This window comes from Ascaphus truei, chromosome 1 (genome assembly GCF_040206685.1).
Source record: "Ascaphus truei isolate aAscTru1 chromosome 1, aAscTru1.hap1, whole genome shotgun sequence".
In the NCBI taxonomy this organism is placed as follows: Eukaryota; Metazoa; Chordata; class Amphibia; order Anura; family Ascaphidae; genus Ascaphus; species Ascaphus truei.
Genome location: NC_134483.1, coordinates 161,226,959 through 161,242,687, shown reverse-complemented (window position 1 = coordinate 161,242,687; position 15,729 = coordinate 161,226,959). Strand labels below are relative to the sequence as shown.

The window sequence follows — 15,729 nt, the reverse complement described above, 5'->3', positions numbered from 1 at the left end:
CTTTAGAAAATAAATCAAGCACAGAGGAATGTATATTCGATGTGTATTCAATGTATATTCAATGTGCATTGAATCAAAAGAAGTGATCGTGTATTTATAATGTAATGGACATCGCTCAACAGGTTAAGTATACAGTACGCCCACTTTTAACACCTGCAGCTCGTGTCCATGCCCGCCAAACAATTCAAATAGTGGCACAGTGCATAAAAGTTGACACAAATTGCATAGCCTCCCACACGCTGATCTCTATCTAAACGAGCTCTTGTACAGATACTGTAATGTGCATTTTTCCATGTGCATCCATGGATCAACCCTGATTCTATGGACGCAGGAACCTGCTTTCTTCTGCTGTGCCGACCACGAGAAAGCGAAAGTCAGAAGCTGTTTCCAAGCCAAAGGTGCCTAAAGAAAAGGTTCCAAACGCTCCCAAGGCAAAGAAGCCTGGCCCTTTGTACGTGAAGAAGAAAATTGCCAAAATCACCATGATCAAGTTCTTCCCGAAGTTCCCTGCTCACCTCCTCCAGCACCCACCGAATCCGAATTCAATGTCCCGGACTTTTCATTGCCATCAATCAGCCATGCCGATGTTCATCCCGAAGTCCCTTGCTCATCTCCGCCAGCACCCAGCCACACCGATGTTCATCCCGAAGTCCCCTGCTCACCTCCACCAGCACCCAGCCACGCCGATGTTCATCCTGAAGTCCCCTGCTCACCTCCTGCAGCACCCAGCCACGCCGATGTTCGTCCCGAAGTCCCCTGCTCACCTCTGCCAGCACTCAGCCACGCCGATGTCTGTCTGGATGACACAAGCACTCCTTACACAAAATCCAGCTCGGTCGCCCGCATGCTGGATGTTTTTAGTGGTATTGAAATTACTGACCACTCCATGGAGCAATACAGGGGCAGAATGGAGGCCAAGATGGATCGTCTTTTGGAGAGCATGGAGAATATGGATAGGTGCATGGGTGTTCGTCTGGATAAGATTGAGAGGAACACCGTGGGGCTCTATTCTCTGCTTGGAGTCCCTGCCCCTGTATGTCTGACACAGGAGCAGGAGGGTGACCTGGTGGCGCCTTATTCTCCTATGGAGGAACCGTATAAACCCCATGTACCCTCTCAATCCCTCAATTTGACCTTCACGCTTCCAGGATACACACATACCCTTCTGTTGGAGCCGATGACAACCCATGAAAGGCCATGACAGGAAGAAAACATCCTCCCAGACCATCTACCCCCACCCGCTGCCAGAAGACCACCCGCTCCAGCACCCAGGATTCTACTGGTCCCAGACATCATGCTGAGAGACTTGCCCCAGAGCATCCAGGAGAAATACAAGATCAAATGTGGTGGTCTACCTCAGAAATATGCCAAGTTCATCTTTAAATACCACGTCAGGTTTGAGATGTACTGTGAGTGGACCCAAAATGTCAATTATGAAGGCAATAAACACAAGATGGGTCTTCCTGCAAATTTAAGGAGAACAATTATGGAAGAAGTGAAGAGCTATTTTAATTTTAACTGTCAACTTGTGAAAACCGTCAGAGACAGCATAAATGCCCTTTTGAGGCATACAAGGGCTCTTCCCTGGAAGTCCGCCGACCTGTTTGATAAATACTAGTTATAAATTTATTTTAAAATATAGATGCGCCACCAATGTTTTAAATCTAAAAAAAAGACAGTTGATTGTTTAAAATTATTTAATTGTTTAATGCTTATTTTCTATTTTGCATGTCTGGTGCTGGGCAAAGAGAACGCGCAGGAAAAAACCCTCCTTGGTGCAGAAAACTCTCCCGGCAATACTGCCAGGTAAGACACAGTACTCCAATCCATGCATACCAAGTCACTTCCCCCCAAACCCTAACGTAAACCTCTAGTTCTAATGTAAAGTGCCCGAAGCCATGCATGCTTTGTCTCCTCCATTACCCCCCCAAAAAGCAGAAGATACAGTTCTGAATAATTATGGTCTGTACTGGTGTCATGGTCCTTTTAGTTCCTTTTAGCCGACAGTACACAGAAACAATTTTCCCACTAGAATGTAACATTATTGTGGCAATACTAACTTGAAAGTCTGACACTTAGTATACAGTAGCAGCAGTAATATACACGGGTTGAATAAATCCTGTATGAGTAGCCAATTACAATTAATCAGTGACTCTTGGCGTAGGCGAGATCATGCTTATGAGAAAATGTAGGATTTTTTTAACCATAATGTATGGTGTGATTGATAATATAGAATATTGTCTCTTTCTATACATACCCAGATGTCCAAGAAGCACCAGCCATTGCGAAGAAGGAAAAGACAAGATTGTAAATTTTGAAGAAGAGGCGACTTTGTATTATTCAATTATTATTTTTCCCTTTATTATCCTGTCCATATAAAAATGTTCATTCTTTAAATATACTTTTTGTGTGTTCATGTTTTTACTGTCTAGACGCTTACAGTAGTACTGTACCTAAAGTTCTAAAGGCATTTAAATATATAAACTTGCCATTGATACAGTATATTGTACAGAATTCAGAATGTACAAAATATAGTATAAAGCTAGAAAATTAAAGTGTTTGCTACTATTTAGATACACTAACAGTAGAAGTACTGCACTACTGCCTAGCAGATACAGTATCTAGCGACCCTGTGAGGAAATGCACTGTAACTTACTGTACAGTAATTTAATTAGGAACATCAGGACACGCATGCGCAGAAATGTGATGACACGCAAATGCATTTCAACAAGGTTCCAATTTGAGAAACACTCATTCGCAAAAAAACATATTTTACATTCGGCAGAAGAGGCAACGTTGTATTTCTGGCTAAGGAGTCTCAGAAATTACTTCTTTCTTATGTATACTGTATGAACTCGTAAGCTTAATCTTCAAATTACAATTACACACACTTGAAGTACTGTACGGCAATAAAATACAGGTTGAATTGCAATTAGTTTTTTTAAGACAACAACTTGCGATCGCCCACTTCAGTTTCTCGGCGGTATTGCAGACAACGCTAAAATGCTATTTTCTGCACTCGATCAAAACACTAGTAATCTCGCAACAAAGGTAATGTCCTCAGCACTCTGAATAAACTGAAAAAACACTGACATTTGCCAAAAAATAGATTGGATTGTAATAGAAATGTACAATAAAGGGTATTGTATTTTATTGTATTGTATGTCTTATTTATATAGCGCCATTAATGTATATAGCGCTTCACAGTAGTAATACATGTGGTAATCAAATAAATAACAGATAATATAAATAACAGATCATGGGAATAAGTGCTTTAGACATAAAAGTAACATTAAGGAAGAGGAGTCCCTGCCCCGAGGAGCTTACAGTCTAATTGGTAGGTAGGGAGAACGTGCAGAGACAGTAGGAGGGAGTTCTGGTAAGTGCTTCTGCAGGGGGACAAGCTTTATGTATCATGTGTTCAGAATATCCACAGTGCTATTCATATGCTTCTTTAAGCAAGTGTGTCTTAAGGTGGGTCTTAAAGGTGGATAGAGAGGGTGCTAGTCGGGTACTGAGGGGAAGGGCATTCCAGAGGTGTGGGGCAGTCAGTGAAAAAGGTTTAAGGCGGGAGAGGGCTTTAGATACAAAGGGGGTAGAAAGAAGACTTCCTTGAGAAGAACGCAAGAGTCTTGATGGTGCATAACGAGAAATTAGGGCTGAGATGTAAGGAGGGGCAGAAGAGTGTAAAGCTTTAAAAGTGAGGAGAAGAATGGAGTGTGAGAGGCGGGATTTGATCGGAAGCCATGAGAGGGATTTCATGCGTGGAGATGCTGAGCAGATCTAGGAAAGAGTAGAGGGATTCTGGCAGCAGCGTTTAGGATAGGTTGTAGGGGAGACAGGTGAGAGGCAGGAAGGCCGGACAGCAGGAGGTTACAGTAATCAAGACGGGAGAGAATGAGGGCCTGAGTCAGAGTTTTAGCAGTCGAGCAACAGAGGAAAGGGTGTATCTTTGTTATATTGCGGAGGAAAAAGCAACAGGTTTTAGATATGTTTTGAATGTGAGGGGCGAATGTGAGAGAGGAGTCGAGTGTGACCCCTGGGCAGCGTGCTTGGGCTACTGGGTGAATGATCGTAGTTCCAACAGTAATGTGGAAGGAGGTAGTAGGGCCAGGTTTGAGAGGAAGTATGAGGAGCTCTGTTTTAGCCATGTTGAGTTTAAGGCGACGGAGGGCCATCCAGGATGATATAGCAGAGAGACATTCAGAAACTTTGGTCTGTACAGCATGTGTAAGGTCAGGGGTTGAAAGGTAAATTTGTGTGTCATCAGCATAGAGGTGATATTTAAACCCAAAAGATGTTATTACAGTAGGTCACCTAGAGAGAGTGTGTACAGAGAAAAGAGAAGAGGTCCCAGTACAGAGCCCTGGGGTACCCCCACAGAGAGATCAATAGAGGAGGAGGTGTTAGCAGAAGAGACACTGAAAGTACGATGGGAGAGGTAGGATGAGATCCAGGATAGAGTTTTGTTCCGAATACCAAGAGTATGGAGAATGTGAAGGAGAAGAGGGTGGTCCACAGTGTCAAATGCTGCAGAGATGTCGAGTAATATGAGCAGAGTGTAATGACCTCTGTCTATACATATATATATACATAGGACATTGACACTGACCTAGGGGAAATCTATGTAAACACAAGCTATGAAATAGAAAAAATGGGAGGGGAAGGAAGTAAGAGAGAGAAGGTAAAACAAGGAAAACACAAGGGGAATTGGTGCAAACAATAAACTGCCTAACTGCAAAAAAAGGGAGCAAAAGAGGGGCACTCCACCACACTTACTCCCTTTTTTGGGGAGTGTCAGTGTCAGTGTCAATATCATATTTGTTTTACATTTTCTGTTGGGCCGATTTTAATCCTTAGCAGCACGCTCCTAGAGGGCAACACTAATATGGTGTAATTAATATACACTACCGACACACTTTATTGAAGTGTGGTCGGTACCGCAAGCCGGGAAATCTCCCGGCTTGCTAGTGGCCGCCCCTCGGCGTGCCGCGCGTCATAGACGCGCGGTCACGCGTCATCGGGAGCGTGCGCCCGCTGCACGCGTGTCCAGGGGCTCCCCGAGGGAGCCCTGGTGTCCCGCGATCGCGGGACAGCGGCAGGGGGTTCCGGGGGACCCGGCGGACCCGGCAGCGGTAGGGAGAGCGCCCCGATCGGAGGGCGCTCTTCCGCTGCTTCGGCGTGCGCCCGTCACACTCGGGCGCGCGCCAGGCTACTGCTGCGGCACAGAACGGGCAAATGCTCGAATAAACTGTGCCGCAGCAGTATTTGGCCAATCACCTGCAACTGCTTATTGAGCAGTCTGTGGGAGGCCAGCCTCTCCTTCTTCTAGGTATATAATCTCCTAGCAAGGTCCCTGTATTTCACTGTTCACTTTACTTGCAGACATGTGAGTATCTGTACTGGTATATACTTGTTTTTAACAGCACTGTGTTATATAAGCATATGCTTGGTTATATTAACCCTTTCACATAACATTAGTTTGCATTTAGCGTAGGGACCTGCTATGGAGACTTACCTTGACGTGGTTAGCAGGCGTGGCATTATTTGATCAAAGGATGTAGCCAAAAGTCTCCTTTATCTTATAGATTTTTACACCATATATATATATATATATATATATATATATATATATATATATCCCCATTTATTGCTATCCCAAAGGGAGAAGCGCAGGGATTCACTGTCTGTTTTTCACATTTGTATGGCTAATCTCTTCGCCAGCTGCATGCTCCTTACATGGAGAAGCGCGGCGATTATATATTTGTTTTAAATATATATATATATCTCCTTTATTGTACATTTCTATTACAATACAATCTATTTTTTGGCATATTCCTGTGTTTTTTCCGTTTATTCTCAAGAGTGGTAGGGACACATGTTGTCTTATAGATTTTAGAGGGTTATGGGTCCCGGTCATTATATATCTCTCTATTCTACTTAGGAGTGCTGTCTGTAACACCGTACTTTTTGTACTAGTAATCTCACGTTTTAACGCGAGAATATTTCGAGAAATCACGCACCATGACCTGGTAAGCAAAAGGATACAATGCGTGAAATGTTCGAATAACGGCCGCTGCATCTGTAGTTACTGCTGAATAAGCAGAAACCAGTCCCAGCATTTGCATTGTGTGCAGTCATTTCACACATTACACAGTTTACATTTGCTTAATAGGGGAGTTAAAATGACGGGAACAAACCAGTTGAGTAACACCTTCTTCTCCATTTTAATTGTTATTTTATAAGTTAAAGAGGCAATCCAAGTGGCAATTGAAAAAAAACAACAACAAAAACATATATATATATATATATATATATATATATATATATATATATATATATATATATATATATACATGTAGAGGTATCAGTACCGTGTTAGCCGAGCTTCAATAATCAAAAAATAAATAGATGATACCGTTCTGTGGCTTTTATTTGTGCGAGCTTTCGAGATACACTGATCTCTTCTTCCAGCGATGTTACAATGAATGAAGCAAGGATAACTTAAAAACAGTGTCTCTTGGAATGTTATCTGTGCTTCTCCTTCCCCCGGTGTGGATGTGTTTTATGGCTAGAGGTGTCAAAGGGTAACTATATATATATAGAGAGAGGAGAAAGAGAAGAGAGCGCACGCCCCATAGTATAAAACTGTATATTTAATGATGGGAAGGAGGAGGGGGGGGAAAGAATATCACTCACAAGGGTAAAGAAGTTAAAAGCATGTCGTGATTATATCACCACCATCCGGTATCTTTGCTTGTCTCTGATGTCCGTCAGTCTCTGGATGATGGAGGACCCGTGATCATCAGGATGTTTCAGAGCGTGGAAGAAGTACACCGGAATCGTGTTGGAGTCCTCAGAGAATCTCCTAGCTGTATGGCCTCAAGCTGTTAGACGCACAAACCGGCCTGTTCATGCGCACACGTGATGACGTAATGTCCGTACGTGACGTATTGCGTAATGACGCTCCCTGATGCGTTTCGTCACACTCGGGCGACTTTCTCAAAGGGTTAATCCTAGATTCCATAGGATGTGGTTCATCCTCTTGAGAGCAGCCGGAGACCCCCTGCACCTACGTCATTAATTTCATTGACGAACTATTTCAAAAGGACTGGTTTTTCACTTCATTTTATTTTATTTTTGGCACATGTATGTACTGCGTTCATTATAAGTTATTTTATTGAATATATGTTTATTGTTTTACACGCAGACACTGACACTAATCATATTGTTATTTGATATTTACACCATATATTAAGAATTTTATCACTATTTATACCCATTGAGGCGCTGCTTTTTCTTGTTTTGTTAGTTCATATATATATATATATATATATATATATATATATATATATATATATATATATATGCAATTATAACTGTATGCTCATCTGCATGTCTTAGGCAGGTCTGCAACCCCGCCTTTCCCCATTATCACCCAGCATACAGCACTTCCACTGCAGCAAGGGATTCTGGGAAATGACATGCAAATGAGCACACAGTGTCACTTTTTGCCTCAATAACCAATATATATATATATATATTGTTTTAATATATGCAGCCTTTGATTACCTTTATTGAAAACTAATTACCCAAGCTGCCGATCGACTCATTCTCTTGTGAAGCAAAGATCCTGCTTCCCATGGTTCACTAAACGGCTATCTTTCAGTTTCAATCAATCCTTCAGTCAGTGTAAGGCCGCGCTTATAGTGCCGGCGACGGCAACGTCGCCTTTGCGATAGTTATATTTCAAATTTAGGCGACGTCGCTGGCTACAAGGCCAGCGACATCCTAAAGGGGGAAGGCAGAGGGACGTTGAAGCTCCCGATTGGCCGCAAGTGGAGACCGTCGCCGAAAAAATCAAATAACAGTGACTACCAGATTTTTGGTAGCACAGTCGCTCCGTTGCGCAGTTGTGCGCACTATAAGCGCCGCCGACGGCGACAATGCATTTGCAATGACGCGTCGGTCGCGTCGCCGTTGCCGGCACTATAAGCTTTGCCTAACTCAGCAGCTAAAATGTATTCTTATATTACTAAGGTAACATTATCTATTGTTACAGTTTGCAGCTGGAACTGCTGGGAATATTGGCAACAAATGATCACAAATAGGAACGTGTTGCAAATATCTTGCACTGCTGGGGAGGTGGCTATAACCTGCTATAGAAATCAAAGGATGCTCATTATATTAAAACGCATTACAAATGGCATTAAGAGTTGATTTAAATTTTTTTTTTTTTTTAGTAAATATCATCTAATATTACAGAACTAATTATTTTAAAAAAAAACACATGTACAGTAGGCTATTGCATGAATTGCTCCTTTAAGGTATGTCCAATAGCTTTACAAATTTAGGCCACGAAAGAAGAGTGTTGATCCAGGGAGAAATCTGATTGTTATTACCAGAGTCAGGAAGGAATTAATATTTCCTCTTATGAGACATCATTGGCCGTTTCACTTGGATTTTTTGTTTGCCTTCCTCTGTATCAATATAAATACAAATATTGAATAAGTATCCCAGTTACCTAAATGTAACATAGGTTGAACTCGCTGAACATATGTCTTTTTTCAACCTCATCTGCTATGTAACTATGTAACTGCGAAAAGCACAATATCATCAAAACCTACTATACATGCTGCTTTTATTAGTAGCTTGTTAGCTTATATCAAACTTCGAAGTGAATGTAGCAGCAAGGCCAAAGTTGCAGTAATCAGAGCCAAGATAAAAAGAAGTTGAAAAAAATCCCCAACTAGTGTGCAGCTTCAAAAGTCGCTGCAAAAATAATGTTTTACACCACACACACACACACACACACACACACACACACACACACACACACACACACACACACACACACACACACACACACACACACACACATACACACACACACACACACACACACACACACACATATTTTTAGTTAATGATTTTGAAGCAAAAGGTGGCACTGTGTGTTCATTTGCATGTCATTTCCCAGAATCCCTTACTGCAGTGAAGTGCTGTGTGCTCGGTGATAATGGTGAAAGGCAGGGTTGCAGACCTGTCTAAGACATGCAAATGAGCATACACTAATATTTCCATAAGTTATATATATGAGCATACAGCTATATTTGCATATATATATATATATATATATATATATATATATATATATATATATATATATATATATATATATATATATATATATATATATAAAAATATATATATATATATATATATGGAAAAACTGCTGGAATACCTGGCTCTAGGTGTACAATGATAAAAAGTATAAAAAGTATAATGGCAGTAAAGGGCAATGGGGATATTCATTAAATTGCAATACTGCCAATCAGGGACTATCACACGGAAACTCGTATTGAGTTGAATAGGAGTTTTAATGCAATAGTACCCCACTCGACACTATTGCGGTTGAGTAAACACCCAACATTTAGTACAACTACTTTTCAGAAAGCTAAACGTTCACTTCCATCTTATTCCGTGGTTAATGTGGCAGGGGGGAAAAATTAGTGGTACTATGCCAGGGATAAAGAAATATATGTCTGAGCCTGTTAATAAATGGGGCAAAGGTTTTTGAATGTTAGATTGACAGAATTTATATCATTATTTTCCATTAAAAGATAAGGGAGAGATTATTTTGTCAAATCAATTCATTTGACTTAAAGTAGAAAGACGTTCATTTGCACATAAAATTGTAGCAGTAATCTGCGTCTGGCATGTTTGTCAAAAAGTAGCGTGTCCTCCAAAACCATCACATGTCAACTACTCCACGTATTGTAAAAAGGAGTGTATTTTTTAACACAAGCTTCTCCCTTTCTCTGTCGCCATGAATCTTTTAGCAAAAGGTCCAAAACGTTTGCTCGCTCTTGCAATCATGCAAGATAAAAATCAGCTTTTTTTTTTTTCAAATGGCACTTTGACTTATGTATGTTTGCAATATATTATGGTTAAAAATGTATTTGCAGCTGAGCTGAGTTAAGCATCGAGTTCCCTGCAGAGACCGATGCCTCACTGGCTGCTACTTCAACAACTACCTCAGAGATTTATTAATGTAAACTTTGTTTGACAGATAGAACTACTGTAAATACTTTATTTACAGGCCATTCTCATTTCCGCTAATATATCTGGTTCTTTTTAATGTAATTGAGGTCTAAAGTTTGTGGTTAGCATACTAACTCAGTTTTAACATCGCCGGGGATAAGCTAGCAAACTAGAGTAAAGAAGGGACACACAAAAAAAAAAAGGCAAAAATCAACCAAGAGGCAAGAACTAGAATTAATTATATGAAGAATATAACAATAATTGCATTGTTAGCGAGAAATAAGAAAGCCACATAAAAGTATCCGGAAATACGCTGGAAATTCTTTAGCAATGCCTTAAAAAATACAGAATACGTTTTTAATTAGCTGGCATAAAAAGTAGGGGACGTTGTATTCACTCAGCTCTATCAAACCAGTGACAATTTAAATCGTTATTGGAAAGTGTGATTAATATTTTGAATTCACGAACAATCACACTCATAAATAAACTCATTCCACGCGTGACTTTTCAGCAACAAGTATGAATATCTTGCATTGTGCTATTTTTTGTTCATGTTACGTGGTTCAAGTCTTCAGAAACATACAGGTTTATCCATATAAGAATGTCTCTCAATCTCTCCCATGTAACAGTGATGGCAGCGTGCATGATTCAATGGTTTGTGTGCGTGTTCATACAATAGTACTTACAACATCCAGAGACTGGCAAGGAAGCATTATTATTTATGATGAGTTAGCTTATCAGAAATAAACAGGCTTCCGTGTCTAGAACTAGAACTGTAATGAGTCCCATCCAAGGGAAATTGCTGGACACGGAGGAGAGGACGGAGGTACGTTCCAGCATGCACAGAAGGCTAGTGGTATTTCAAGTGGGTTGAGGTTATTCTTGTCACCAATTGTAGGTTTTAGCCTAAGTGTTTCATGCTAACAACTCAGGTATTGGAGGTGATCAGAGCTTAGTGAATAGCTAATTTTGAGATAAGTAATTATTAATACTTGTCTAAGACACAGATTCACTTAGTTCCTATAAGGGGTATTGGAGCTTGCTCCCGCGTTAACTGCCAATCATGTCAATAGCAGCAAATACCCTATTGAGCTCTGATACCCCTCATCGGAGCTTAGTGAATAAGAGTCAGAGTTTGGTGAATAGATGCTCATATACAGTGAATACTGTAGTGTACGCCATTCATCTGAAGTAGAAACCATACATTATCCATCCCCATCGGTATAACAAATCTTTAAACATGATCGCAGAGGTGACAACACAATATCACCACCCAGATTTACCCAAGACTCTGCATTAAAGACAGCAATTGATAACCATTATTAACCCTTCCTTATTTCCTAATTTAAAGAGTGTTTTTAAATCGCATTGTGTCCAAAAAATGGAAACCCGTCTATTCCAAGGTTAACCTCAAACAGTCAGAATTGTCATATTTAACCATGTTAAGAGGATTTCTCCTGCTTTCTCTCTTTTAGTTCCCTACTAGCTGAGAGACCCAGCGTTGCCCGGGAGTACAATTTCCCGCTCCCCCCTCTCTCTCCACTCCCCCTGTCTGTTTCTCCGCTCCCCCCTCTCTGTTTGTGTTCCCCCTCCCTGCGCAGCTCCGTTCCCCCCCCCTACAGTGTTCTACACACACAGGGTCCCCCATACACACAGGGTCCCCCACACACACAGGGTCCCCCACACACACTGTCGTCCCGCACACACACTGTCCCCCCCCCACACACACACTGCCCCCCCCCCCACACGCACTGTCCGGAGGGAGGGGGGTTGGTGGTGGGGGAGAGCTGAGGCCTGCGCCGAGGAGCGGCGTGACCGGAGGGAGGGGGGTTGTGGTGGGGGAGAGCTGAGGCCTGCGCCGAGGAGCGGCATGACCGGAGGGAGGGGGGTTGGTGGTGGGGGAGAGCTGAGGCCTGCGTCGAGGAGTGGCGTGACGGAGGGAGGGGGGTTGGTGGTGGGGGAGAGGTGAGGCCTGTGCCGAGGAGCGGCGGGGGGGTGTGGTGGCTGAGGAGTGTGGGTTCGCCAAGTTGTTCTCCTTAGGTTCCAACTGCAAGTGAGATGGTCCTTGCAATGTGAGGGGTGGGGTGGTGGGGGGTGCGTCGTGGCCAATGACACAGAGAGAACACAGGGCCAATCACACAAGGGGAAGACATACACACACAAACATTATTTGAGACTTATAGATATAGATGGTGAAAAAAAGGTCACAGATTGCTATTTTTAAAGGTATGTTTAATACCCTGATCATCTCCTTGGGTGACAGGGAACATTAGACCAATAATAGACACACTTTCCTTAGTTTGATTACTCCATTGGAATTATAGCTTCATTTTTAATGTACTGGGAATTAAATGGTAACTATTTTCCTTTAAATGGTAACCGCCTTGTTCATCTGCCTACCCCCCCCCCCCATCACCAAAAAAAAAATACACATAAATTAAGATTTTCCTATGCTGTAATAATCGTAAAATATATATCCCTCCCATTTGATGCCTAATTGATGAAAATCTTTAACCACTCGTAAATTGTTATTACCGACTTGTTCATAGCTTACTTGTTTCATGGCTCCCTTTTATGACTATAATGCACGTATGAATTCCAGATCACTCACTAGCACAGATTTTCCTCTGTTGGGTGATTTATAGTTTTCCTGCAGGGCAACATTTCTTAATAAATGAAACCTTTGTCCAGGTTTGTGTCTCTGATTACAAAACAAATATGCAGCACATGGCCCCTGCTGAATGTAAGCCATCCAAATAAAATGGCTAACTGAACAACTACCCAGAAGCAGCAGAGAACCCCCCCCCCCCCCACTTTTATGGAGTAAAAGTGGGCCTCATCTTCACCCTTCATCCACTTCCACCAAACTGTACATGATTTCAATTACTACACACATGGTTACAATTGGCAAAACCTGTTTTTCGGAACAAAGTCCGTCAAATGTACTTTCCCAACATATAATTGGAAACCGATATTAACCCTTTTTGCTGATAACACATTCCTTTAGCAACGTCAATAAACAGCACTCGTAGAAAGGACCATATATTTACTACGCGGCGCTAAGCCTCAAGGCGCTTCATGTTTAGCATTGTTTAGTGAAGTCGGGCCAAAAGTCTTTAGGGCTTTAAGTATTTGAAAAGGCGTCGCAGGCAAATGGTTAGGGCTGTCAAGTTGATGCTTTTGGGATAATTTATTAAGGTGCAAAAATGCCAATACAGCAGTGTTGCAACTGGATGATAGTTAATTTTATGATATGTGGCATTACTTCATAGGGGTAATTCAATAAACTGCGATAATGTCAGTCAGGGAGCTATCACACAGAGACTCCCACTGACTTCAATAGGAGTTTTGGTGCTGTCTGAACTATAACAGTTTACTCAATAAGCCTTAATATCTATAAATGAAGACATTTTGTAAGCAACTGGTGAGCGGTTGTAAAAAGAGTTGACACAATGATAGAGTGGAATGAAGACATTATGAGATATCATTGAATAATGTGTCACTGGGGGGTTTTGTTTCCCTCCCACTGGATCAACATGCTGTAAATACAAATATAGTATACGTATCTCTCGTCTACATTTATCACAGGATGAACTCGATGGACATATTGCATCTCTTTTTCCAACCTCATCTGCTATGTAACTATGTAAAGCTTGTGTCTGTAATCACTACTGTTTTCCTTTCCTTTGGTTCCTGTAGCTCTGAGAGGGCATCAGTTACAGACAGGTGGCGCACATCTCCACTAATCTCCTAGTCTATAATGTTCACAAGTACAGTATTAGACAAAAATAGATCTGTGCATCTGATTCCAAATTAGATTATGAAAAAATATGTACAATATTACATATGAGACCACAGCTGTATGTATGCACGATTTAGTGGGTATACTAAACAGTGTGCTTCGTACATCATCCTGGGAGCAAGAGACAGCAAACTGAATTCTCAGTTCTGGAGATTCCACTCTGACAACCAACAGTATCCAATAGATACCAAAGCTGCATCCCATTGTATAAACAAATACTGTACTGTACTTAATGTAAACAGTTAAACTCACTTGCTCCAGCTAACCTCAATTAAAATCAAATGAAGTGGTGCCTGTGATACACCTCTCATGATGTGCCCATGCCTTAGTGTACATTTTACCTCGGTAGACATCATGACCAGGTCCAGGAGACCTTCCTAATGTGTTCTCTGCAGGATCCTGTGGCGATGTTGCTGGCTGCAGAGGTTGAATAGTGAGACAGTCACTGAGGATTTCTTGGTCGAGCTCTGTCCTGGATCGTAACTAGAAGATAGGTGAGGGATAAAAACACCTGTTACTGCGGTTACAACCCAGCTCCACCAAAAATGTTTTGGGCATCACAAAAAAAAAAGGGTGGCATTCTTTGAAAATCAATACATTGATGCGAGAAAAAAAAAATCACTAACAGTAAAGGTTAGCATGAGTCTTGGTAATTAGCGATAATTTATTTTCCATGGTAAAGATGTTTCTAAGTAGTTCTATGAAGTCCATATGTTTTCCCTTTGCGCAGCTAAAGACGTCTGCTTTCGATTACCTACTAAGCCTTATGTTTTACTGCTATCAGCTGTAATAGGTCTTCATCATAAAATTAGGTGCATATGTACTACAGGGCCCAGACTCACTAAACTTCGTTAAATCAGGGCAAAAAATGTGACGTTACCTAAAATCAATAACGGATATTATTTGCCCTGAGGTTAGCGGCGTACTCACGAAATAAATGATATGCAAAAATAACATCCATACTAGAGCTCATTAGGCTTCACGTCACGATATTTCAACACAGCGCTACGGTTATCTTCAAATGACGCGATGTAGTTTAAGGGGCTTATTCTAGTAGCACTGAAGTTGTCATTGCCCAAACCGCACATTTTCAAATGTTCACAAGAAGCGGAATGAAATGTGTGAAAAAATGGTAATTCTCTATTGCAAATCACTTCTTTTGAACCGCTTCTATAAAAAGTGACATCCCGCCAGACTTGTATTTGCTTTAGAAGCGAAATGACCTGAAGGTGCTGCTAACTCCCTCCAGAGCCTAATAAATTAGGGAGAGATGCTTGTGCTAAGAAACATGCCTGGGGTACCCTGGGAGATATGCTAATGTCTATACAAAGAATATTTAAATGAGTCACACCTCCTAAATTAATAAAAATTGTCGAAATGTCAAGCAGCAACCTACCCGTCATTGAGTAGTAGTGGCAGAAGACCGCCAGCGTTGCTTTTGTCGTGGCCAAACGTTATGTTTGTTTTACAGCACAGACATCTCTGCCTAATTTATTTGGAGGGAGGTTTGAGGGGACATGTATACAACTGGAGATACTATTAAGTTAGGAACTTCTCCTCCTCCTCCTTCCTCATTTCAAAGTTGGAGGGAACCCGCAATTCCTATCTCGCCTGCTTTGAGGTAGTGAGAAAAAAATGGGAGCAGCTTAGAAGCGATTGAGCCTTTTGCACTTTTCGACGCTACTAGAAGACAGTGAGTTTGCAAAAAAAAAAAAACCGAGCTGCACATGTGAACAGGGCGTACAGAAGAGCAAGACATGCAAATTTGCTTCTAAGGCTGTGGCCACGATGACGCTGAGCACGCTTGGCGCTTGCCGTTTTCACTGCAATGAAACTCTATATGTACGGCCACGCTCACGCAGCGAACATGTGCGCACGCACGT

At 41.6% G+C, this 15,729-nt stretch overlaps 1 protein-coding gene across 1 annotated transcript in view; it reads right to left on the bottom strand.

The window, feature by feature from the left end:
- The window catches only part of GLIS3 (GLIS family zinc finger 3), a 430,025-nt gene that overhangs the window by 69,449 nt on the left and 344,847 nt on the right, over positions 1–15,729 (bottom strand). Inside the window, exon 7 of the mRNA XM_075597019.1 lies at positions 14,188–14,329. Within this exon, the coding sequence (XP_075453134.1) occupies positions 14,188–14,329 (142 nt within the window). The remainder of the gene's footprint in view (positions 1–14,187; positions 14,330–15,729) is intronic.